General features: G+C 33.8%; 1 protein-coding gene across 1 annotated transcript; it reads left to right on the top strand.

The window, feature by feature from the left end:
• Positions 1-468: 468 nt before the first annotated feature.
• Positions 469-26,811, top strand: LOC134695670 (DNA-binding protein SMUBP-2-like). The gene is made up of 16 exons (XM_063557017.1): positions 469-640; positions 3,036-3,199; positions 5,105-5,300; positions 6,010-6,110; positions 7,385-7,545; positions 8,881-9,081; positions 9,669-9,893; positions 11,435-11,532; positions 12,209-12,391; positions 13,826-13,944; positions 14,607-14,701; positions 15,476-15,599; positions 17,074-17,250; positions 22,724-22,925; positions 24,164-24,296; positions 26,005-26,811. Exons 1-16 carry the CDS (start codon positions 570-572, stop codon positions 26,776-26,778), a joined length of 3,024 nt encoding a protein of 1,007 aa, XP_063413087.1. The 5' UTR covers positions 469-569; the 3' UTR covers positions 26,779-26,811.
• The last annotated feature ends 867 nt before the right edge of the window (positions 26,812-27,678 follow it).

Genomic DNA, 27,678 nt, shown 5'->3' on the forward strand with positions numbered 1-27,678 from the left:
AATCCCGAGCTTAAAAACACCCGATCCCGGAGTCCCGATAAAGGTCCTACCCCCCCCCCCCCCCCTCATTATAGGCCTATCAGACAATACAAATGTTTATGATCTTCGATCACATTTATTTTGTGTCGGAAACCTACACTGAATTATTATGGCAAAAATTTGACCACAATCCAAATTCAGCCAGTATCAAGCTTGAATATTGACCATTGTGTCCAAACAAGGATTTGTATAGTGACTATACACTATACAAATCCTTGGTCCAAACTTGTCCCAACTTTTCAGAGTTCGAGGTCTGTGGTCGTATCAGGCCACGCTCAGCGAAGAATTCTATTTTATGATATCATTATGATTATGTATAGTACAAAACTTTGTTACACATAGTCAAAGTAAAATTTGAAAGTGAAAATCAAATTATCATCATGTCTTCTCCGACATTGACGAGATTTTATTTTTAAATTTGAACATCGGAAAGCAAGTTTCTGTCCCTATCCCATATTAGGACCAACGCCAACGATTGGAACTTTTCATCTTAGTTTTCATGGTTTTTATTAAATATAGGGAAAATAGAGATGGAAAAATTCATTGAGACTCATCTTAAACTGTTAGATCTAGAAAGAGAAACTGAAATAGAAGAAACAAGGTTAAACCGCTTGTCATTTTTAGCTTATATTACAAAATATCTGAAAATTTATGATTTGTCTATTGACAGTTGTCACATAATAGTGCTCTTCACGGTTAGTTCGGCCATGTTGGATAGGGGGCAGATTTTTTAGAAAGAGGTGGAAATAGTATGAAAGTATGGGAAATCCTATGTGTGTTTCCAAGCTACTGCTCTGTTTCTATGATGTTTTCCCATATTTTTGCCCCCTATCCAATATGGCCGAACTAACCATGAAGAACCCTATTTGAGGACATTGACGTTTTTGTTTACGTCAACAATATAGCAATCCAACAACACTAAAAATAACTTAAATTAGTTTATTTTTTATCAGGGACACTCGATTCTAGTAAAGACTGACCTTGTTTTTATTGATATAATACACCTTATCGCTAATCCCGGCTGACCCGGCCGCTTGGCCTTTTGACGCATACAACAATCACTTTTCCATTGTGCCGTCAGATATATTGTTTTATGACGTCAAAATTTTACAGGAACATGTGTGATATCAAGTACATGTAATGGGGGACAAATAGCGATAAGGTGTATATTCATAGCAACTATTTGATCTGTTCACGTTACAACCTATATATTAATTGTGACAGGAGCAATCATGGTTTTGACTTGGGTCTGTTCGTTCTCCCTATTCAGAAAATACATGTATAATATGTTGTTTACAGTACTTTGACATATATCATGTATATGATCTTGGCATTTACCAGGTCATGTTTTTCTCTGACTGTTCATGATGTCTTTACACTAAATCCATTGGATGTGTACTGATTGATTATTTAGACTTAGATGCATGCTTTTTTTATTAGTTTTTTTGTGGCTTTGAACTAGCTGTCTGACAGTAACTGTGAGTACTCTCAGATCTGTACTCTAACTTGGTGTCTTTTTGTTGTTGAGATATACATTTTACAAGTACCCGGCCACAGCCACTCTTTTTAGTATATGTATCTCTCTGATGAGTGAAGCCTTTTTCAACTGATTTTCATCATATTTATAGTTCCTTCTTATGTCATGTATGTTGTACTGTTGTAAACACCACTGTCCCAGATAAGGGCATGTACTGATGTAGGGGAAGGGTTGGGATCCAGCTAACATGTTTAACCCCGCCACAGTCTGTATATGTATGTGCCTGTCCCAATTAAGTCAGGAGCCTGTATTTCAGTGGTTGGCGTTTGTTGATGTGTTACATATTTGTTACTGGTTCATTTTTTTTACATTATGTCATAAATTAGGCAGTTAGTTTTCTTCTTTTACATTGTCATTTTGGTACCTATTACATTGTACATCTGACTTTGTTGTATGGGCTTTGCCAAAGGCTATACAATTACCTGTAGTTGTTAAATTCTGTGTTATTTGGTCTCTTGTTAACAGTTGTCTCCTTGGCAATTATACCTCATCTTCTTTCATATATTTATATACCTATTCAGGTATTTAGTTGGTTATATTCTTTTGAATATATTTCTCTGTAGCAACAAAGAAAAAAGTTGAGATGTAAAACTGTGCTTGAAACGTTAACATATTGCAATTGGTTGTCAAAATGGTTGTAAAGTACTGGTACCCACTAAAAAAAATGATAATTTCGATGAAAGAGAAAGGATAAATTTAAAGTCCGATTTTTCTTGCTTTTGATAGTTTTTGTCATAACAATAGTCATGATAGTTTTCTTTTCTGGACCATCCAAACAAGGAGACGTAAAATACACTGTCAAAAGCAACACTACGTTGCAAAGTTGTAAATTAAATGACCAGGAGTGACCCTGAGTTTCTAAATAATAATGTTTGATTGTTCTGTCTCTCTTTTAAATATATCTTCATGATTAACAAATCGCTTTATGCTTTTGGTAAGCTACAGGGCTCTGTCTGTACAAAGTTAATTAGGATCTATAGACAAAATACGCTTTTGGTTCAAGCCTCAAGACTTTTCCTGTACAAAGTAAAATAGAATCTAAAGACAAAATATGACAGATGTTAATAGAGTAAATCATTTGACAACTCACACTTTAAAAACAGGAACAATGTAAGATGAATGCACTGTTTATGAAAAATGCATACAAAATATTGGACAACATAATTTCAAACTTTCAGACCTCTTATTGAGACTAGTATAAAAGTCCTAAAATAAAACACACAATAAGAAACCTTCAAAGTACAATTCAAAGAGGAAAATCGCTAATTTTCAACAAGAAGATAGGAACATAAACATGAATTGTGAAATCTGAATAGTGAAAATTTTCTAGAATGACAAAATTATTCAAAAGCCTTGATAAATGCTCTTAATAACTGACTGAAACATTAGAGTGAAATATTAGTTATATCAACATGATCAATAAAAGTGGTAAAATTTGTTTATTTTTTTTTTATTTCAGAATTTTGACAGAAAAGTTACCACCAAAGGAATTACAAAGAAGGGGTGTTTGTCTGTTAAAGCTTAGAATCAGTGGACGTAAAACAGGATTGTATGGGAGAACTATCTTGTCTTTTGAGGCTTCTGGTGGTATAAAGGAATTTCCATCCCATAATATTACTTCAGGTACTTGCAAAATAAATACCATATAGTGGGTTATTTTCGCTGGGGTAAAATTTCAGGATTGAAGGGCAACTGAGTACATGAAAATTTTGGCGGTTTTTATTTTGGTGGATTTTTAACTGGATTTTTGTGACAAAAATGTCGGTTATTGATTTGGGGATGTACGGCGGGCGGGCGGCAATCAAATGTTGTCTGTGCATTAACTCATGAACCGTTCAACCAAAGCTTTTAAAATTTTAATATGTTGTTACTGACAACTAATGAAGGTCAAGTTCAAAAATGGCGGTTTTGACTTTTACCGTTCAGGAGTTATTGTTCTTGAAAGATTGAAAAATGGAGTTTCAAGTCGTGTCCATGCATTTACGCATGAACTGTTCTACTAAAGCTTCCCAAATTTTAATATGTTGTTACTGATGACAAAATGAAAGTCATGTTCAATAATGGCGGTTTTGACTTTTACCGTTCAGGAGTTATGGTTCTTTAAAGATTGAAAAATGGAGTTTCCAGTCGTGTCTGTGCATTTACACATGAACTGTTCTACTAAAGCTTCACAAATTTTAATATGTTGTTACTGATGACAAAATGGAGGTCAAGTTCAATAATGACGATTTTGACTTTTACCTTTTAGGAGTTATGGTTCTTGAAAGATTGAAAAATGGAGTTTTCAGTCGTGTCCGTTCGTTTACGCATGATCTTTTTCTACCAAAGCTTTCCAAATTTTAATAAGTTGTTACTGATGACAAAATGGAGGTCAAGTTCAATAATGACGATTTTCACTTTTACCATTCAGGAGTTATGGTTCTTGAAAGATTGAAAAATGGTGTTTCCAGTCGTGTCTGTGCATTTTCTCATGAACCATTCAACCAAAGCTTTTGAAATTTTTATATGTTGTTACTGATGACAAAATAGAGGTCAAGTTTAATAATGCCGAATTTGACTTACATGTATACCGTTCATGAGTTATGGTTCTTGAAAGATCGTAAAATGGCGTTTCCATTCACGTTGTTGCTTTTACTCATGAACCATTCAATCTAAGCTTTTCAAATTTTAATATGTTGATACTGATGACAAAATGAAGGTCAAATTTAATATTGACAATTTTCACTTTCACCATTCATCAGTAATGGTTCTCTTGATATTGCCAGGACACAAATAAATGTCAATAAATTTCGGTTTGCTGTTGTTGTGACAGCCTCTTGTTCAACCTGGTTTAATTTACAACCATTATGTAGTTTGACAGTTATTAATAAGATTGATTACCTGATAGAGTATCCTACTCTCATAATCTATTTAATACTAATTGATAAGGATATACACACTTGACAAGCAATTTTATCCTCATAAGGCTCAGTACCAGTTAGATTAAAGAAATTTATAATCTGAGGCGGATTAACAGAGAGCAGGGGGTTCAGCTACATATAGCTATAGGTTATCCAGGGACTATTATACTAACTTAGTATAATAGTCCCAGGGTTAAAACATAGACTTTTTACATGCCCACCCCTAATGTTGCCTCCCCTTTCTTTTAAATCATTGATTCACATCTATAGTCATAAATGTATTAATCAGTGGAGTATAGATTTAAGACTTTTTTTTTTAAAGTTGCAGGAAATTTTTTTTTTCTTAAAATTAGAGGAAGATTACATTGATGTCTAATTGAATCATGGATATCATGTGTATTTTCCTAATAATGTAGCAATCCCAAGAGTCTAATGAGTATAGAAATATGGTCACCTGGTCTTCTCCTGTGGGCAGTTAAACGCATGTATTGGTGCTACTGTTTGGAAGTACAATATGTATGAATACCCAGCCATGTCCAGTGAAATGGGCAGTTAAGTTTGTATTAAGAGTCAAAAGCAGATATATTGCAAAATACAATTTAAAAAAAAATTATTTCACAAATTTCAGGTGATATAGTAGGATTGTGTCCGTCATCAAGTGATCAACAGACAGACAGTTCCGGGTCTGGAATCATCACAAGAGTTAGTCAGACTGAGATCAATGTGGCATTTGATGACAGCCAGGACTTGTTCTCATTGGACGATGATTCTCTGTACAAGCTGACCAAATTGGCCAATGATGTCACATATAAAAGAATCAAAAAGTAAGTAAAGGATTGGACCAAAAATAATGGATTTTTTTCAATGGTTTTACACTTATTATTTGGGGCCCTTAATAGCTTGCTGTTCGATGTGAACCAAGACTCTGTGTTGAAGACCGTAATTTGACCTATAATGTTTTACTTTTACAAATTGTGACTTGGATGGACAGTTGTCTCATTGGCACTCAAACCACATCTTCCTATATAGATCTACTAAATGAAGGTATGCTGACCTGAGTGCTTTACCAATATGTATGATCATAGTTGATTTATTACATCTCTTTTGGCTCTATTTAGCTTTGATGGCAGATATATTGTTATTATGGTTGAAATCTGTTACAATAAAGCCAAGACTGTTGGACATTTAGAACTTGTTATATGTATTGAAGTTTGTCAATCAAAAAAGAATTTATGTTTCAAATAATTTTGTTGTTGGGTAAATGTTTCATTGATAGTCATCTCTCAATTGTCAAGCATGGCCATGAAAGTGCAGAGTTCAAATCAGAAAGAAAGGACTTTTAAAAAGTCTTCAATCTCATTCATAAATTTGCTTCATCTAAAATCCATCTTAAAAACATTTACAATTTCTGTGATACAGGTACAATGTGGCAATATTAATCATATAATAATAATTATTTTTAACATTTTTCACAGAATTTGAAAATAAATAAATAAAATCTGAAGATAAAAGTTGTTTGTGTTTTATCTTTAGTGCTTTGAACCGACTAAGTCAAGGTCATTCTCAGCCATGCAGCCACCTAGCATCTGTCTTATTCCAGGAATCAGAATTGTCCTCTCCTTTAGAAAGCAAAGGTAACATTATTCTCTTTACGTATATATATATGGCATGAAATTTTTTTAATTGAGATTTGACGTGACCATACATTTAACCAATCCAAAAAAACCCATTCATTCTGGGTAATATTTTCAAAAGCGTGCACCAAAATGTTGTGATTGGTGAAAAACGTCTAAACAATTGAAATTCAACCAATGACGTAACATTATTTTCATTTTGGTGTACGAACAATGATATTACCTCAAGTTCTTTAGATTCTGAATAGGCAAATTACAGCAGCATAGTGTATTTCACAAAATCTAAAAAAAAAGGGGGGTTGTATTCTTTTTTTTTTTAGGGAAGGAGGAAGTACACCACTAATTCATGGTCCCATTGCTTTCTATGTTAAATTCCTCCTTTTCATGCAGGCACACCTCTTTTATTTTAAGTTCAAATAAAGTGGCAATCATTGCATTTCAAAGCAACACCTTCTGGTATCCTGTACTGAAAAAATCAACATACCTTTAATTGCATATAAGAAAGAACTGGTTCCTGGAGCTTCGGATGTACCAAAACAGGTACTTCCGATCTGACAAAAAGGCAAAATGTACCCTCTTTTTTAAATTTCATGCCATTTTTTTATTATTCAAATTTATCAGTCAAAAATTGTTCTACAATGATCACCAGTCATGCAGCTTTCATTTAATACCAAAATTAATAAAATATTCTACATATTTTGAAAGATATGTCCATGTGTAGGAACTATTTTGTGTTAAATATGTACTACTTTCTGGTATGTGCTTTCTGGCCGGGCCTGAATTAGTGGTGTTACACCAGGAGGGGTCAATTAGCAACAGCTAAGTGTTTTGCACAAAAGCAAAACATTGAATATAAAATCTAACTCTATAACTAATTTTAAGTTCTTTGGCTACAGTTAATCTGTGTCAGAAACTTATAATGTGTCAAATACTTAATTACAATCCAAATTCAGACCTGTATCAAGCATCAATATTGTGTCCATTTTTGCCCCAACTGTTAAGGGTTGGACCTCTGCCGTTGAATTCAGCTGTGCTCAGAGAAGCAATTTATTTCAATACAAAATGATTTATAGTGTAAAATATCAGCTTCAAATCACAATATGGACTTTTTTTAGCAAGCATACCACTTTGTAAAAGATATGGTTCACTTTGCTGGTGACTCTTGTTGTTAGAATATTAACAAAAACTATGTTGCATCGTTAAATTAAATAACTTCTAATATAGATTTGTAATAGATTTCCATTTCCAAAATACCTTTTTTCAATACTTTTTAGAGATATATTATATAAATAGTAACTTAGATGAATCTCAGAAAGAGGCTGTTAGATTTGCTTTGGGTCAGCCAGAGATTGCTGTCGTCCACGGACCTCCAGGTACTGGCAAAACTACAACTATCATAGAAATCATAATCCAGGCAGTCAAACAGGGTAAAAAGGTAAGGCACCTGGATTTTTGAAAATTTGTAATAAGAAAAAAAATGATCAGTATTTTTTTTTGGATGCTCAAAGATCATATAAATTGTGGATTTTGTTTGTGCAATCAAAGGGTACACTATATATGCTCTATCCTGGATCTATCAAAGTAGAGTTTTGATTAGTTTTTAGACACCAACTTCGATATGACCTATTCATCAAACAATATTGGTGATTTTCCTGTGTGTTTAAAGTGGTAGACCTTGGTTCAGGGAGATAACTCTTTAAATCAGTTATGTGTTTGTAAAAGTCAAGTTTCATCAACGTATTTTAAGCATTTACCTGAAACAGATTGAAAATAATCTATGTAACATAGAAGCTTAGAATATATTTATGAAAATGGTTGACACAAACGTACTGATGATTTTGAGAGTTATTTCCCTTAACCTAGGTCTACCTCCTTAACCTAAGAATTTAAAGATTCTGTTCTCTATTGTCATCCACTCAAGCTGTTCAAACAGTGGTGCTGATGGTTAAAGTGGATCAGTATCTTAATAAGCATTGGGTATCTCATTAGTTTGTGATTATGTCAGTTTAAGGGGAACCACTAGTGGTAGGTCAATTATAATTATAACGCAGTTGTATTAGAATTGGCACATCTCATTCCCATGGCGATTATTTGACCCCTCCCATTCAGTCATAGAATGTTGAATTTTAAATTTTTGCTTAGTTAACATTTTAATTATTATTTTGTGATGAGGTCAGTATAAACATTAAACTTATTTTATTTTCCAAATTGGAGTATAAGATGAACCACTAATGGTGAGTCAATAATATTTGGTATGCAGTTGTATAAGAATTTGTATGTCCCACCCCCTAATTATTTGTGGTTGACTTTGAAACATTTGTATTATAAGTTTACAAGGCAATTTTGAATTTAGGTCATTTAAATGGAAACCACTGATATAATTGATAAGTCAATGGTATTAGGTATGTAGTTTTATTAGCATTGACATTTCTCTTTTCCTTGGAGGTTATTTGGGCCGGCACCTTTAGTCATAGTTCATTGACTTTGGATGCTTTGCATAGATAACATGTCAAAGTATTGCTAATACAACTTCAACATTTACATTATACTATTGAAAATACATAAAGGCCAGACATATCTCTGGGTCAAAACATTTTTTGTCATTGCATGAAAAACAAAAATTTGTGTGGGGAAGTATTTACATATTTTTGTTAATGGCAAAATTAGCAGACATACATTGACATAAATTGTTAGCGAAAATTTCCAATTTTACAGTATCCAGAAGGAAGATGCTGTCAGTAATATTGTAAAAGTGATTTCATTTTGACAGATTTTAGCCTGTGCTCCTTCCAACATAGCAGTAGATAACTTAGTAGAAAGATTAGCAGCTAATAAACAGAAGATTGTTAGACTTGGTCACCCTGCCAGAGTATTGAAACATATTCAGAAGTATTCCCTGGACGCCATATTATCTACCAGCGATGATACAAGACTGGTTGAGGATGTCAGAAGTGATATGGATAAAGCCATGGTAAGGGGCAAAATTTTGATTGCCAGATTTCAGACATTATTAACTCCGACTGACTATATTTTGAGAAAACTAATTAAGGTTGTCTTTCAGTACACCAGAAAACCAGATTCCATACAAATTGTCTGTGAAGTGAAGATTGAAGTGTTCTCATTACTAATTTCTAGTTCTACACATGTATCTAATTTCAACAGAGACCAGGGATCATAGATTTATCCTTACAAGAAGCTCCCAGCATGCTTGGGGGATGCTCAGAACTTTTAAAGTATGTTCTTCTCAGCAGTTTATGTGACAATCATTGTCATGATCCATTAAGATGTCAATCAAATCTTTAGCACTTCTATAAAAAGGAAAGTAAAGCATTACAGAGGACACTCAACTAACCCCTGTGTAAACATCTGGTCTATTCAAACAAATCTTGACAACTACATGTATAAAAAAAAAGATAAGAAATTCTTCAATATTACTGTGTAAAGGTAGGAAAGAAATATCAGGTCTCCACAAACAAAAATGTCTTTTACCATTTCGTTTTAATAATCCGTCTTACATTTTGTATAAGTTCATGTGATGTTTAATTTATATTATATTAGTCCAAACTAAAGAAAACTAGAGACAAAGGTGAGAGACAGAGGTTAAGACAAGATATGAAATCTCTTAGAAAAGAACTAGTCCAGAGAGAGCAGACGGCCATTAAACAAATCCTGAAGAAAGCTGATGTTGTCTTAGCAACCATGACTGGAGCGTCTGCTGATGGGCCACTGAAGCTGTTAGATGATAAACACTTTGACCTTGGAGTCATTGACGAATGTTCACAGGTTAGTTGGGAAATGTACTGCAATGTGAGGAAACTGCTTTCTGTCTAATGAAATCTATGATTGGGTTTATTGAAAATGATATCTTCCTTTTAAAGGGGAATTAGCTACGATGTAAACAAACATGTGTAATATCATTCTTTTTTGTTTGAAGTATTGATAAAAGTGGAATTTTGTACTACTATTTCATTATAAGCAGAGATCCCTGGTGTATTATTGACTTGCAAGTCAATAATTTGACCTCATTGAATCTCATTCATGTGAACTTCAATTTAACCCTTTCGTTTGAGATGGAGTACACTTGTTCAGCTATTAAAAGGAAAAGAATGTCAACATTGAAAAGTGAAACATTTGGGTAAACCATTTGGTTTTATTTATCTCATACTTTTAGATTAGAAATTAAATTCCTAGGAAATCATATGCTCCTTTAAGATAATTATCTACTACCATGTTTTTCACTCTCATGGTTAGGTCTTTCAGCACATATTACCAAAATAGATCCTTAAATATGTCAAGATGTAGAGAAAGCTAAATTAGTAATGATATTTCACTCTTTTGGTCCCATGTTTACTTGATGAAGGTTTTATATCATTAAAATCTGTTCCTACATGGATAATTCTTCTTTGGAAGAAAAGACTCAATTGAATTTGAGGTCAATAAGTGGAATGTCTTCATGCATGTCACAGCTGTTAAAATACACTGACATTTGGCCAAAATTTGGGTTTTAAGGAAATTGATGGAAGTTTTCTTCATATGAAACCTTAAGTCAATCACATTGCAATCCTGTAAATATACAAATTATTGTGTGCATTTATTATTGCGATTTTGGAAGAATGTACAAGAATGCTAGACTATTTAATGCATTTTATGCTTTATTAATATATATTTGTCAGATATTAAAAGAGGGATGAAAGATACCAGAGGGACAATCAGATTCATAAATCAAAAATAAACTGACAACGCCATGGCTAAAAATGAAAAGGACAAAAAGACAAACAATAGTACACATGACACAACATAGAAAACTAAAGAATAAACAACACAAACATTAAAGTTTGAGTTCTTATTATTGCGATACTCATCAAGTCGCAATATTTGCATTAGTTAAAATCTCACAATAATTTCTGAATTTACGGTATACATAATATATATATATATACAAATTATGAAATCTTTTTTCTATTAAAATTATTTATATTGTGGTTTGTCCCTAATCCCAATGTCAGCAGTTATCTTCATTTAACATCACAAAAACAACATGAACAAACACAAAAAAAAACACCAGATTCTGATACAAACAAATCTTTCTCCTAAAAATATATACTGTGGATTCATTATTATTGGTTGGATACCAATTTGTGTCGATTTTGTGGTTACCTCGGAATAGAATTGTATGCAGACTTTGACTAAACCAGGAAATCAAATATCCATGTAAATGAAAATTTTCCTCAATCCATGAAAATTGGTAGCAACAAAAATAATTGAATCCACAGTAAACAACTTGGCTTATTCACTAATGGTTCTTTTGTTCTTCTATTTACCAGGCAATAGAAGCAGCCTGTTGGATTCCACTGTTGAAAGTACCCCGATGTATACTGGCTGGTGACCATCTACAGTTACCTCCTACTATACTGAGTAAAGAGTAAGTACACAGATGTATACTGGCTGGTGACCATCTACAGTTACCTCCTACTATACTGAGTAACGAGTAAGTACACAGATGTATACTGGCTGGTGACCATCTACAGTTACCTCCTACTATACTGAGTAAAGAGTAAGTACACAGATGTATACTGGCTGGTGACCATCTACAGTTACCTTCTACTATACTGAGTAACGAGTAAGTACACAGATGTATACTGGCTGGTGACCATCTACAGTTACCTCCTACTATACTGAGTAACAAGTAAGTCATGAAAATCTAAGCAGACCTGTACCCATGAAATCCACAAAATCTGGTACTCCATTAATGATAATTATTCCTCTGTATTTGTCTTATAAGCCAGCTCTCCAGGATGTTATATCCAAAGCAAACTGCGTTCAGAGCCAAGATTTTCCCTAAACAGTGCAAATTCCCTAATCTGACTTCTGATAATTCCAACATCCTGCTTCAACTGACATATTTTAATGGTCCCAAAAGTATGCCTATCCTTGCAGAAAAACTGAGTATTCCAACACCCTGCTTAATCCAACATTTTTTTCTGGTCCCTCAGTGTGTCAAAACTGTAGATGTCTACTCAGAAGTTATCCTAAACTAAATACTCTATTATTGTTTTATGAGTTGTTTATGCTTCATTTTTCTACTTTCTGTATCACAGGGCTGCTAAGAGTGGATTGGAGATGACCTTGATGGAACGTGTCCTTGGTCTCTATGACAACCAGATAATGAGGATGTTGACAACACAATACAGAATGAATCAGGTCATCATGCAGTGGTCATCAGATCAGTTATATGATGGTAAACTGGTGGCTCACCCTTCAGTCTCAGATCATCTGCTAAGGTATCATGTTAATCCTAATGACGGGCCCCAAGACCTAGTGGTTTAAGTAGTTACTCCTATAATCACTATCCAGTCAACACTGAGGTTGTGAGTTTCAAACCCTGAACATGTTGGTGCACTCAACTCCAATTTCAATCGACTAGGGTTGTCAGTTTTCATGACAAATGGTCAGTTGTTTTCTCTGGCATTCTAGCTTCCTCAACCAAAACTGGCAGCCAAGAAATACCCCAAAAACGTTTCTTAAAAGAGGTGTTAAAACACAAAAAAAATAAACAATAAAACACCTAATCCTATTACACTGGGTAGGCCATCCTCCCCTATTGTTTTCCCTACATTGTGAAGTAGCATTTCTATATTATAGAGTTGAAGGCTATGTAGGCATCCTTAGCTACTTATAAATGATTTTTTTTTTTTGACAGAAAGGTATCTCATTATTTCAGTATTTCCCATGAAATTTATCATATGCAATCCTTTCAGGGTCAATTTGAATGCATTGCACTAGGCTGTGAAGCACCAATATATGAATACAGCAAAGATTTAATTGCCTTTCTAAGGCCCAAACTGTGAACACAACCAGGCAAATAAATATTTTAATACTGGGAATGCAGAAGTGTATATTATAATTGCCATTGTTAACAATTGACAAAAATTGGGATTACTTTTTATTTGATGAATATGAAATTTAAAGTATCTTCCTATGAGGTCACTTATAACAACGTTACTGGTGATAGAAAAATCAACAGAAGTGAAGCAAGTTTTTTTTTATTTATACAGTCTGTGAAAAAGTTCTGAGCCAAAATGTAGAAATTAAGTATTTTCTTTAATTATTTGATATAAACAGCGTTCATTATCACTGAACTAGTATATATTTGTTTAGGGGCCAGCTGAAGGACGCCTCCGGGTGCGGGAATTTCTCGTTGCATTTAAGACCTGTTGGTGACCTTCTGCTGTTGTCTGCTCTATGGTCGGGTTGTTGTCTCTTTGGCACATTCCCCATTTCCATTCTCAATCTTATCAATTCATTTCCCTTTATATTTTTTTGATTTTTGATTGTTCTGGACGACAGGGTGACATTCAAAACATTGCTTCCTGCTTAGCCATGGGATAGAGTAGCCAATCAAAGTCTGACATTTTAACGTGATAAATTAAATTATTTCTATTTTACAAAATTTTCCTTTGATCTTACTGACTGATAATTTCCTTTTTCAGTACAGTAGAGTGATATGAAAAATTATGGCACCGATCCCAATTTCAATAAAATTCACACATCATCATATGTAAAATAGCAATAAGTAGATTATCATTGGTCATCTCAACTAATTACTTTACTAACTTTCTTCGTACTGGCTCAAGAGAGAATCAATCTCGTTGAGATGATCAACAATGATTTATAAATATTATAATGTCATATCAATGTTTATATTTATATTGTAGAGACATCCCAGGTATAACAGATAATGAGGAAACATCCGAGCCTCTGTTACTGATTGATACAGCAGGATGTGAAATGTATGAATTAGATCTACCAGAAGAAATATCTAAGGGAAATGAAGGTTTGGCTTGAATACAAAGTACTCATTATAAAGCATTCAGCAAGAAATATTACAGTTTCTTTTGTTTCCTCTTTGCAAGGAAAGGATTCCAACTAAATTGTTTGTTATTTTTTTTTACATTGTTTAGAAAAGAAAGCCAAAAATTAATTTTAATGATTTTCACCTTTTCAGCTTAAGGATGACATGGATCAAGTTCAGAGTCTCTTGTTTGGTGATTTTCTTTTTTTTATATGTAAAGTTTGGAAAACATTTTTTTTTTAAGAACTTAATTTCTGTTAATAATTTTGAGAGACATCCTTTTGTTTTAGGTGTCACCAATTAAATATCCCTGTCTGTTCAACCAAATTTTGCAATTTTCACAGTTTTCATAATATTTTACCTTAAGTTTAACTTCATAGAAACCAGGTATATCCCAAATGTTTTAGTTAAGGTAAACAAGGACATCAAAAGCACTATTTCGTGTCAAGAGTAGGGCTACTTTTACATACTTTCTAAATTGGAGGGAGTAATTGGTGGTCTGACACCTTTAATAAAGGTAAATTGATATTTAGGTATAGAAACTAATTATATTGATTCCTGGTGTAAAAAATCACCTTCACCTCCTTTTTCTAAAATAGACAGAGGAAATGTTTTAGCTGCAATATTAATTTAATGTTTAACAGGTGAAGCTGATATTGTGGCTACTCATGTTGAAAAACTAATATCTTATGGACTGAAGCAGGATGATATAGCAGTTATTGCCCCTTACAATTTACAAGTAAGAGTTTTATATAGATACATTCAGAAAGATATAGCAGTTATTGCCCTTTTACAACCTGCAAGTAAGATTCTTTTAAAAACACATCTTTAGAAAGATATATTAGTTATTGCCCCTTACAATCAACAAGTACAACCTTTATATAGACATCTTCAGAAAGATATAAAAGTTACTGCCCCTTACAATCGACAAGTACAACCTTTATATAGACATTTTCAGAAAGATATAGCAGTTGTTGCCCCTTAGGAATCTACAAGTACAACCTTTATATAGACATTTTTAGAAAGATATAGCAGTTATTACCCCTTAGAATCTACAAGTAAGATCTTTATAAACACATCTTTAGAAACTATATAGTAGTTATTGCCCCTTACAATCAACAGGTAATATATTTATATAGACATCTTCAAAAGAATTTAGCAGTTATTGCCACTTAAATTGTCAGGAAATGTGTTCATCTTGCACTTGCTCCTTTTAGCAGCAAGAATGGGAATATTTCACATTTTAATCTATCTTAGAGCTGAGTTCATTCATTTCATTGTTACCATTAGGAGACTCTGATAAATATTGCTTGAAGAAAATTAATTATAAAACACTACAGTAAGGATTTGTTAATTGATAACTTTGGACTTTCATTTTATAGGGTACATAGAAAATTATTACCTTAATCAGAGGCCACACTTTTTGTAAGATTACATTTAATCTGGGTATGGGGGAGCTTCAGTATAATGCAGAAAAATGTTCAACAAAGATAACATAAATTATGTTTTACAGGTTGAGCTTTTGAGACTGAGATTATCTTCTAATTACCCCAAAGTAGAGGTTAAATCAGTGGATGGATTCCAGGGTAGAGAAAAGGAAGCAGTAGTTATATCTCTTGTTAGAAGTAATCCTAAAGGTGATTTAACAATTTTAAGGAGTAATCAGAAAAATGTAAAAAAAATGTCAAACAGGTTTAGCATTAGAAATATTGTGATTTAATCTCCAAAAATAAACCACTTTAATATGGTATTGAGTGTCTGCATTAATTGTCCATACAAGTAAGGGCTTCAATGGTCAAGTGGTCTGAGTGGTCATCTACTGTAGCACTAACCTGTCATCAAGGTTGTGTTACAACCATACAAGTAAGGGCCTCAATGGTCAAGTGGCTTGAGTGGTCATCTAATGTAGCACTAGCCTGTCATCAAGGTTGTGTTACAACCGTACATGTGGCAGGTGCCTTAAACACCAATCTTAATTGACCAGGATTGCCAGTTTGCATGCCAAAGGTCTGGTTTTATCCAGGCAGTCTTGCTTCATCCATCAATAAAAACTTGCAGCAAGGGTACAGCTTATAGTGTTGAAAATGGTGTTTAACAACAACAACCAATCATTCAATATGTAAAGTAAATGTGTGATCAATAACAGAAATATAGCAATCAAACAACAAGTTATTTAAAATAGTCATTGAAAGGTTACCAAAGTAAAACTCATCGCTAAAAATAAAAAGACTAAAAGACAAATAATAGTAGAGAAGACACAAAATAGAAAACTAAAGACATTAAGAAATAAGTACCTCTCAAAAATACACATAGACAATAAAAAAAAATCCCTAGCCTTCCATTCTTTTTTTGTATACCTGGACTTTAACTTCCAAAAAATTCCCCCTGTGATATACAATTAAACGTCAGATGTGATTTGATTATTTAAGCAAATACTTTGGTATACACATTAAATAGCTCATTTTTGAACTTATGTCACTTGAATCAACTTGAGGAACTGATATCTAAGCTCTGTGCGGACACGAATACTTCAACTAAATATTTTATATGGAAAGTTACTTTATTGAATATTTTACATGTTTTACATGGATTGCTATTCTATAGAATATTTCACATGGATTGTTATTGAATATATTACATAAATAGTTTTATTGTTGTTGTTATTGGTTTTGGAAGGCGGCTTACTTATGTAGTAATTGCGCCTTAAATTCATATGACATAATTTAAGATATTATGTATATAATTATACTTTCAGTCTTTAATTTATTTTTAGTATTACGTTTTGGCGAGTAATCTTATGAAACTTTGACGAACATGGTTGTTGAATTACTAGAAAATAAATATATGTTGAGAGACAAAAAAAAAACAAAAAAAAAAAAACAAAACCACACATATCAGAAGGTATACATGTACTATGAAAATGAATAAAAATCAAGAGCAAATGATAGTCCCTAATGAAATGTACATTATTAATTGATAGGTGTCATAAAATTGTTCAGAAAATTTATATATATATTTAAATAGTTTTATAAAAAGTTTAACATGAAAATTTACATATTAAAATACTATTGAATGAAAACTTTGCATTTACATTTTTTTTGGTCTCCACAGGTGAGGTTGGATTCCTTGCAGAGAAGAGGAGAATTAATGTAGCCATTACCCGAGCCAGGAGACATCTAATGGTAGTATGTGATAGTGAGACAGTCGGACATGACAAGTTCCTTAAGTCTCTAGTGGAGTATATGACTTGTAATGGAGAAGTACAGACGGCACATCAGTATATAGAAGGTATTTAAAAGTTAATCTTTGGATGACTTTCTATAATCATATAAATGTATATAAAAAAAGAACTCTGTGTTGAAATTCATATCAATTTATACTGTGCATGTGAGTATGTGTTTGGTGGTGTGAAGTAGTTTTCTCATCCACTCCTCATCCACTTCCTGTTTAAAGTGATGTAACAGTATCCTAAGAAAGGGTATGAATGGGGTCAAATCCACTTCCTGTTTAAAGTGATGTAACAGTATCCTAAGAAAGGGTATGGATGGGTTCAAATCTACTTCCTGTTTAAAGTGATGTAACAGTATCCTAAGAAAGGGTATAGATGGGGTCAAATCCACTTCCTGTTTAAAGTGATGTAACAGTATCATAAGAAAGGGTATGGATGGGGTCAAATCCACTTCCTGTTTAAAGTGATGTAACAGTATCCTAAGAAAGGGTATGGATGGGTTCAAATCCACTTCATGTTTAAAATTGTTTAAAGTGATGTAACAGTATCCTAAGAAAGGGTATAGATGGGGTCAAATCCACTTCCTGTTTAAAGTGATGTAACAGTATCATAAGAAAGGGTATGGATGGGGTCAAATCCACTTCCTGTTTAAAGTGATGTAACAGTATCCTAAGAAAGGGTATGGATGGGTTCAAATCCACTTCCTGTTTAAAGTGATGTAACAGTATCCTAAGAAAGGGTATAGATGGGGTCAAATCCACTTCCTGTTTAAAGTGATGTAACAGTATCCTAAGAAAGGGTATAGATGGGTTCAAATCCACTTCCTGTTTAAAGTGATGTAACAGTATCCTAAGAAAGGGTATAGATGGGGTCAAATCCACTTCCTGTTTAAAGTGATGTAACAGTATCATAAGAAAGGGTATGGATGGGTTCAAATCCACTTCCTGTTTAAAGTGATGTAACAGTATCCTAAGAAAGGGTATAGATGGGTTCAAATCCACTTCCTGTTTAAAGTGATGTAACAGTATCCTAAGAAAGGGTATAGATGGGGTCAAATCCACTTCCTGTTTAAAGTGATGTAACAGTATCCTAAGAAAGGGTATAGATGGGGTCAAATCCACTTCCTGTTTAAAGTGATGTAACAGTATCCAAAGAAAGGGTATAGATGGGGTCAAATCCACTTCCTGTTTAAAGTGATGTAACAGTATCCTAAGAAAGGGTATAGATGGGGTCAAATCCACTTCCTGTTTAAAGTGATGTAACAGTATCATAAGAAAGGGTATGGATGGGGTCAAATCCACTTCCTGTTTAAAGTGATGTAACAGTATCCTAAGAAAGGGTATGGATGGGTTCAAATCCACTTCCTGTTTAAAGTGATGTAACAGTATCCTAAGAAAGGGTATAGATGGGTTCAAATCCACTTCCTGTTTAAAGTGATGTAACAGTATCCTAAGAAAGGGTATAGATGGGTTCAAATCCACTTCCTGTTTAAAGTGATGTAACAGTATCCTAAGAAAGGGTATAGATGGGGTCAAATCCACTTCCTGTTTAAAGTGATGTAACAGTATCCTAAGAAAGGGTATAGATGGGGTCAAATCCACTTCCTGTTTAAAGTGATGTAACAGTATCCTAAGAAAGGGTATAGATGGGGTCAAATCCACTTCCTGTTTAAAGTGATGTAACAGTATCCTAAGAAAGGGTATAGATGGGGTCAAATCCACTTCCTGTTTAAAGTGATGTAACAGTATCCTAAGAAAGGGTATAGATGGGGTCAAATCCACTTCCTGTTTAAAGTGATGTAACAGTATCCTAAGAAAGGGTATAGATGGGGTCAAATCCACTTCCTGTTTAAAGTGATGTAACAGTATCATAAGAAAGGGTATGGATGGGGTCAAATCCACTTCCTGTTTAAAGTGATGTAACAGTATCCTAAGAAAGGGTATGGATGGGTTCAAATCCACTTCCTGTTTAAAGTGATGTAACAGTATCCTAAGAAAGGGTATAGATGGGGTCAAATCCACTTCCTGTTTAAAGTGATGTAACAGTATCCTAAGAAAGGGTATAGATGGGGTCAAATCCACTTCCTGTTTAAAGTGATGTAACAGTATCATAAGAAAGGGTATGGATGGGGTCAAATCCACTTCCTGTTTAAAGTGATGTAACAGTATCCTAAGAAAGGGTATGGATGGGTTCAAATCCACTTCCTGTTTAAAGTGATGTAACAGTATCCTAAGAAAGGGTATAGATGGGGTCAAATCCACTTCCTGTTTAAAGTGATGTAACAGTATCCTAAGAAAGGGTATAGATGGGTTCAAATCCACTTCCTGTTTAAAGTGATGTAACAGTATCCTAAGAAAGGGTATAGATGGGGTCAAATCCACTTCCTGTTTAAAGTGATGTAACAGTATCATAAGAAAGGGTATGGATGGGTTCAAATCCACTTCCTGTTTAAAGTGATGTAACAGTATCCTAAGAAAGGGTATAGATGGGTTCAAATCCACTTCCTGTTTAAAGTGATGTAACAGTATCCTAAGAAAGGGTATAGATGGGGTCAAATCCACTTCCTGTTTAAAGTGATGTAACAGTATCCTAAGAAAGGGTATAGATGGGGTCAAATCCACTTCCTGTTTAAAGTGATGTAACAGTATCCAAAGAAAGGGTATAGATGGGGTCAAATCCACTTCCTGTTTAAAGTGATGTAACAGTATCCTAAGAAAGGGTATAGATGGGGTCAAATCCACTTCCTGTTTAAAGTGATGTAACAGTATCATAAGAAAGGGTATGGATGGGGTCAAATCCACTTCCTGTTTAAAGTGATGTAACAGTATCCTAAGAAAGGGTATGGATGGGTTCAAATCCACTTCCTGTTTAAAGTGATGTAACAGTATCCTAAGAAAGGGTATAGATGGGTTCAAATCCACTTCCTGTTTAAAGTGATGTAACAGTATCCTAAGAAAGGGTATAGATGGGTTCAAATCCACTTCCTGTTTAAAGTGATGTAACAGTATCCTAAGAAAGGGTATAGATGGGGTCAAATCCACTTCCTGTTTAAAGTGATGTAACAGTATCCTAAGAAAGGGTATAGATGGGGTCAAATCCACTTCCTGTTTAAAGTGATGTAACAGTATCCTAAGAAAGGGTATAGATGGGGTCAAATCCACTTCCTGTTTAAAGTGATGTAACAGTATCCTAAGAAAGGGTATAGATGGGGTCAAATCCACTTCCTGTTTAAAGTGATGTAACAGTATCCTAAGAAAGGGTATAGATGGGGTCAAATCCACTTCCTGTTTAAAGTGATGTAACAGTATCATAAGAAAGGGTATGGATGGGGTCAAATCCACTTCCTGTTTAAAGTGATGTAACAGTATCCTAAGAAAGGGTATGGATGGGGTCAAATCCACTTCCTGTTTAAAGTGATGTAACAGTATCCTAAGAAAGGGTATAGATGGGTTCAAATCCACTTCCTGTTTAAAGTGATGTAACAGTATCCTAAGAAAGGGTATAGATGGGGTCAAATCCACTTCCTGTTTAAAGTGATGTAACAGTATCCTAAGAAAGGGTATAGATGGGGTCAAATCCACTTCCTGTTTAAAGTGATGTAACAGTATCCTAAGAAAGGGTATAGATGGGGTCAAATCCACTTCCTGTTTAAAGTGATGTAACAGTATCCTAAGAAAGGGTATAGATGGGGTCAAATCCACTTCCTGTTTAAAGTGATGTAACAGTATCCTAAGAAAGGGTATAGATGGGGTCAAATCCACTTCCTGTTTAAAGTGATGTAACAGTATCCTAAGAAAGGGTATAGATGGGGTCAAATCCACTTCCTGTTTAAAGTGATGTAACAGTATCCTAAGAAAGGGTATAGATGGGGTCAAAACCACTTCCTGTTTAAAGTGATGTAACAGTATCCTAAGAAAGGGTATGGATGGGTTCAAATCCACTTCCTGTTTAAAGTGATGTAACAGTATCCTAAGAAAGGGTATGGATGGGTTCAAATCCACTTCCTGTTTAAAGTGATGTAACAGTATCCTAAGAAAGGGTATAGATGGGGTCAAATCCACTTCCTGTTTAAAGTGATGTAACAGTATCCTAAGAAAGGGTATAGATGGGGTCAAATCCACTTCCTGTTTAAAGTGATGTAACAGTATCCTAAGAAAGGGTATAGATGGGGTCAAATCCACTTCCTGTTTAAAGTGATGTAACAGTATCCTAAGAAAGGGTATAGATGGGGTCAAATCCACTTCCTGTTTAAAGTGATGTAACAGTATCCTAAGAAAGGGTATAGATGGGGTCAAAACCACTTCCTGTTTAAAGTGATGTAACAGTATCCTAAGAAAGGGTATGGATGGGTTCAAATCCACTTCCTGTTTAAAGTGATGTAACAGTATCCTAAGAAAGGGTATGGATGGGTTCAAATCCACTTCCTGTTTAAAGTGATGTAACAGTATCCTAAGAAAGGGTATAGATGGGGTCAAATCCACTTCCTGTTTAAAGTGATGTAACAGTATCCTAAGAAAGGGTATAGATGGGGTCAAATCCACTTCCTGTTTAAAGTGATGTAACAGTATCCTAAGAAAGGGTATAGATGGGGTCAAATCCACTTCCTGTTTAAAGTGATGTAACAGTATCCTAAGAAAGGGTATAGATGGGGTCAAATCCACTTCCTGTTTAAAGTGATGTAACAGTATCCTAAGAAAGGGTATAGATGGGGTCAAATCCACTTCCTGTTTAAAGTGATGTAACAGTATCCTAAGAAAGGGTATAGATGGGGTCAAATCCACTTCCTGTTTAAAGTGATGTAACAGTATCCTAAGAAAGGGTATGGATGGGTTCAAATCCACTTCCTGTTTAAAGTGATGTAACAGTATCCTAAGAAAGGGTATGGATGGGTTCAAATCCACTTCCTGTTTAAAGTGATGTAACAGTATCCTAAGAAAGGGTATAGATGGGGTCAAATCCACTTCCTGTTTAAAGTGATGTAACAGTATCCTAAGAAAGGGTATAGATGGGGTCAAATCCACTTCCTGTTTAAAGTGATGTAACAGTATCCTAAGAAAGGGTATAGATGGGGTCAAATCCACTTCCTGTTTAAAGTGATGTAACAGTATCCTAAGAAAGGGTATAGACGGGATCAAATCTACACAAAAATGGGTAAAAAAAATTAAGAATAGAGAAAATATGGAGAAAAAAAAGAAATAGAAAAAAAATACCTAAAAAATTACTGAATACAGAAATAAAGGACCCCTCATAATGAATACAGAAATAATGGACCCCTCATAATGAATACAGAAATAAAGGACCCCTCATAATGAATACAGAAATAAAGGACCCCTCATAATGAATACAGAAATAAAGGACCCCTCATAATGAATACAGAAATAAAGGACCCCTCATAATGAAGTATCTTGTTTTTGTTTTTATAGTATTTGTTTATGACGTAATTAAATAAAAAGAAACCAAACCCGAAGATTATAAAAGGTTAAACTGACACTAATTAACTCAAGATCAATCCCATTTTAAATTTCATTTCAGAGGGAGTAGTCAATGCCAAACTATTAAGACCTGATCATTTGAGTGACCTCCTGTCTGTGAAGATAACCAGTCAGAAAGGTCAGAAAGACCAAGGGGCAAAACCAAAACAGAAACAGAAACCAAAACAGAATGAGAAACCAGCACCTAGAGGTCAACTGAAAGGTCATGGAGATAATGAAGTGTCAAAAAGAACTGTTGAGAGGTTTTTACAAATTTTTCCTTTTCAATTGAATAAAGAAACAAGGAAATATGATATAATTGCCAATGAGACAAATATCTACCAGAGTTCAAATGAAGTGGATGCAATCAATTATAGCTATATACGTTACTGTAAGACTGTAAGCTTCAGGCCCGTAGCCAGGAATTTTCAAAGGGGGGGTTCGTTTGACTCACAAACTCGACTTTTACAGTCACAATTCGAACAGAACATTGACTTTAACAGTGCTTATTTGTTCCCCTGGCTACGGGTATGAGCTTTCAACAATGAGAAAATCCCACACTATGGTCGGCTATAAACCCAGATATGAAAAATATGAAAGACTTTAAACAAAAAAATTTGAAAGCCTAATTTATTACAAAATAATTTACTAAAAAACAAATCTGACAGACATGAACCAAAATAACCTCGGAACTACAGGTTTATTAATTACCAGGGACAGACACAAACAAAATTTTAAAATGTGGAGGGACATTAGTGTCTGAGTGTAACAGAAAAAACAAGAACAAACTAAATATCAGTTGGAAAGTGTTGGAGTCATCTGATAGTCAACCAGAAACCAAATGACGACGAATCACAGCCAATTTCAACTAACAAATAAATCATGTTTTTTAAGAATTTTAATATCAACCAGTAGACATCAAACTAATTTAGAGTAAACACAAAAACTTCAAAAACAGCAGAGAAAAGCTAAATCTGTTTAAAGCCAAAATATAATTATTGACAGGATGTAGGACCATAAGTGTTCATAACAATATAGCAAAACATTTTTAATTGATTAAGAAAACTGTCAAGATATGGATTGAGACAATATTTAATATTCGTAAGAGAAATCTATGACATATTTAATCTAAAAAATAATTCACTATTACATTAAAAATATATAGCTGTTATATAACCTTTTTTTATTCAAAGCATTATGCTCTTGTATTTTAAGATTTGTGAATGCTCTAATCCTCTTTATGTTGGGACATTAGTGTAACAGAACAAAATAATTTGCTGATTATAATCAATTTGAAAATATATAAACAGCATAATACTATAAGTATGATGGGTGAAATTTTCCCTCATTTCCTGATGCAAATGAAATCATAAAAACATCCCCTTTGATCTTATTTAAGGATGTTTGCTACTCTGTTGTAAATTAAATATTAAACATTAAATATAAGCACTTTTTTGTTTCAAAAACTAGGCAAAAAAATAACAAGATTTGATTTTGACAGGGATGAGGCCATTTTATTGAAGAAAACCCAGGAATATCAGGAACATTTAGACAAGTTTGTGAACGATCCAAATCAAGAAATAATGGAGTTTCCTGCATCATTAAACTCGTATGATCGACTTATAATACACGAGGTATGGTATAAACACGTATTAGTAGATACATGTTAGATAGATGTCTTATAATAAATATAAGAAGATGTGATATGATTGCTCATGTGACAAATATCAAACTGAAACAAGAGAAAAAGGATGTAAGCACCTGTAGGTCAAAACATTACCTTTAACAATGAGCAAAACCTTTTAAAGTGAGATATTTAAAAATTGTTCCAACATGAAAACATAAGAAACAATGCAAATGAGAAATCTAAACTTCTGATTTGTGGATAAGGAAAACAACCACTGAATTACAGGCTCCCGACTTAAGACAAAAAGAATAACAATAACAAATATCTTATTTTTAGCTCACCTGGCCCACAGGGCCAAGTGAGCTTTTCTCATCACTTGGCGTCTGGCGTCCAGCGTCCGGCGTCTGTCGTCTGTCGTCCCTCCGGCTTCCGTCGTTGATCGTCCGATCGTGGGGTAAAATTGTGTATCAGGTCAAGATCTATCTGCCCTGAAATTTTCAGATGAATCAGACAACTCGTTGTTAGGTTGCTGCCCCTAAATTGGTAATTTTAAAGAAATTTTGCTGTTTTGGGTTATTATCTTGAATATTATTATAGATAGAGATAAACTGTAAACAGCAATAATGTACAGCAATTTAAGACTAAAAAATAAGTCAAAATGACCAAAATGGTCAATTGACCCCCTAAGAAGTTATTGTCCTTTATAATCAATTTTTAACAATTTTCATAAAATTTGTAAATTTTTACTAACATTTTCCACTGAAACTACACGGACAAGTTCATTATAGATAGAGATAATTGTAATCAGCAAGAATGTTCAGTAAAGTAAGATGTACAAACACATCACAATCACCTAAACACAATTTTGTCATAAACTGTCTGCTTCCTTTGTTTAATTCACATATACCAAGGTGAGCGACACAGGCTCTTTAGAGCCTCTAGTTATATTTATCCTGTATCCATGTCACTAAAAGCTTTTCAACCCATATTGAATTTACTGACCCCATTTATACCTTGTTAGGTCACTAGCACACTACATAACTAATATTATTGTATAGCAATATAAGATTTCCCATAGAAAGCAACCAAAAGTTAGCGTGCAATAAATTCCAATATTGCACTAGTGCAATAAATCTTCAAAAATTTATGACGTCATCAACGTCAAAATTTAGTTTAAACCAATTTTAACTTTTAAATATTATACTGCTATACAATAAAAGGGTTATTGCATGAATATTGGGGAATATTGTCCCTCGTAGAACATATATTGCACTCGCAAGCTTGTGCAATATAAAATTCTACTCGGGACAATATTCCCCAATATTCATGCAATAACCCTATAATATTCCCTATATCAGGTTATTTTCCATGGATATGATTTTTATCTATATTTGTGCTAGACATTTAACTGGAAACTTACAATTTGCTTATACAAATATAAGAAGATGTGGTATGATGGCCTACAAACATAGAATTAAGCCACAAAAGTTTGACATGCCAAATAAATGCATTGTACAAAGTCATGAAACTATATAAATGCTTTATACAAGGCCGTTGGAAAGAACCAATAAACCTTTAAAAAAGATTTAAATGTCTTACTAAGAAAAATACTGCAGACACAACCCGATGCCAAAATAATCTATTCCAGTATAATGCAGTTCCTGTCAACTTTTTAATGTACTTTTTAAAAAGTAAACATTCCTTTCTTATTATAGTTGTCAGAGAAATTAGGACTTGTTCATGTCAGCAGGGGTATTGACAAAGAGAGACATCTTGTTGTTTCAAAACCAGGCATAAAATTTGTTGAGGAAAAAGATTTATCTGAAAAACAACAAACTAAGGAACAGGAAGAAATACTAACCTCAACCCATCTTAGTGAAATTAAATCACAAAGGGAATCAACTCCTACTAATAATGATAAGTTAATATGTCAGCATTGTAGTAAGGATGTCATCAGAGCTAATTATAGCCTTCATGAAATCCATTGTGCTAGAAGTCAGAAAGAGGCTACACAATCTGCTAGTAGTGTTAAAAATAGAAAAGAAAGTGCTAAAAATAGACCTGAAAATCAAAAGAAGCCACCAACCTCAACAAAAAATATGAAGACAAATGCTGAGAAAGAAGTGATTGCTAAATTACAAAATGTTGATCCAGATGACTTTGATGCACTCATTGCCTCAACAAAGGAACTCGATAGTAAATGTAACTTTACCAAATGTAAGGTTAAGACCTTGACCTTGGGTCATACATGTGAATTCTGTCAGAGACGATTCTGTCTGAATCATTCCATGGCAGAGGTTCATGGGTGTGGCGATGCTGTAAGAGCACATGCGAGAGCTACCATTATCAAAGAAGGGGTGTTATACAGGGGCAGTGGTGTACCAAGTAAATTGCCAGACGCTAAACAGAAAGCATTATTACAAAAGAAGATGGACAAGAAGCGATCAGAAATGGAAGCTGATCGACAAAAAAAGAAAAAATCAAAATAATGTTTGCTGTGATAATAAATTATTTGTGTTTCATTCATGTTTTTTGTGTTTCATTTGTGTTTTTTTGTGTTAGTCTGGGGAAAAAGTAATAGTACTAACAAAAATAGGAAGCTCATACAAACTGAACAAATCAACAGTTTGACCATATCACCATGATCACCCAACAGAATGAATGGAAAACAACTGTCATAGTCCTGACTTGGTACAGGCATTTCCCTATAATAATAGTAGGCTAAACTGGTGGCAGCATTAATATATTAGCCCTTGATATATAGTCATATAGTTCTTTCATGAATTGGAGAATTTAATATTAAGAATACGAGTGCCTTATTTTCTGATCATCCAACATTTTTCATTTATGAGTAATAGAACAACTGTATTTGGTATTTAGATTGCAAGGTAGGCCTGACTGTTAGACAGGGATTACCCGACCTTTACCTTGATACCTGGTTCTGTGGTCATTAAGTGGGAATTTTGGTTTCTCAATGCTCTTCAACTCAATACCTGCTGTTACTTTTTTTATTCGAGCGTCATTGATGAGTCTTTTGTAGACAAAACTCACTTTTGTCTTACAACATTTTAATCCTGGTATTTATGAGGAGTTTCCATGGTAGTAATATGGTTCAATATAAAGTCATTGATCAGATATTTTGGTGAAATAGACAGACTATGGTTTCAACAGGTTACATGTCCCTTCGATGTTAAATCTTTTAGATTATAGGTCTATGAGTAAAAGGTTAGCTATATTTGGTGTATAGAGACAGTATACTGTGTACATGATAATCTGAACTACCCATAATTTGCAAGGTTTACTGGCCAACACAAGTCTTTTATGTTTTCTGTCACCCAAATATAACTAAGCCCTAGCTGAAATTTAAAACTTTAATCAGATTCTATGCC

The sequence above is a fragment of the Mytilus trossulus genome, chromosome 14 (genome assembly GCF_036588685.1).
Source record: "Mytilus trossulus isolate FHL-02 chromosome 14, PNRI_Mtr1.1.1.hap1, whole genome shotgun sequence".
NCBI classification, from domain to species: Eukaryota; Metazoa; Mollusca; class Bivalvia; order Mytilida; family Mytilidae; genus Mytilus; species Mytilus trossulus.

Bases quoted from the DNA above. Each gene is read 5' to 3' on its own strand.
- LOC134695670 (XM_063557017.1), top strand. From the start codon at position 570: ATGGAAAAATTCATTGAGACTCATCTTAAACTGTTAGATCTAGAAAGA. The intron at 12,392-13,825 runs GTATCATGTTAA...TTTATATTGTAG, and splicing joins GTCTCAGATCATCTGCTAAG to AGACATCCCAGGTATAACAG. The intron at 17,251-22,723 runs GTATTTAAAAGT...ATTTCATTTCAG, and splicing joins GGCACATCAGTATATAGAAG to AGGGAGTAGTCAATGCCAAA.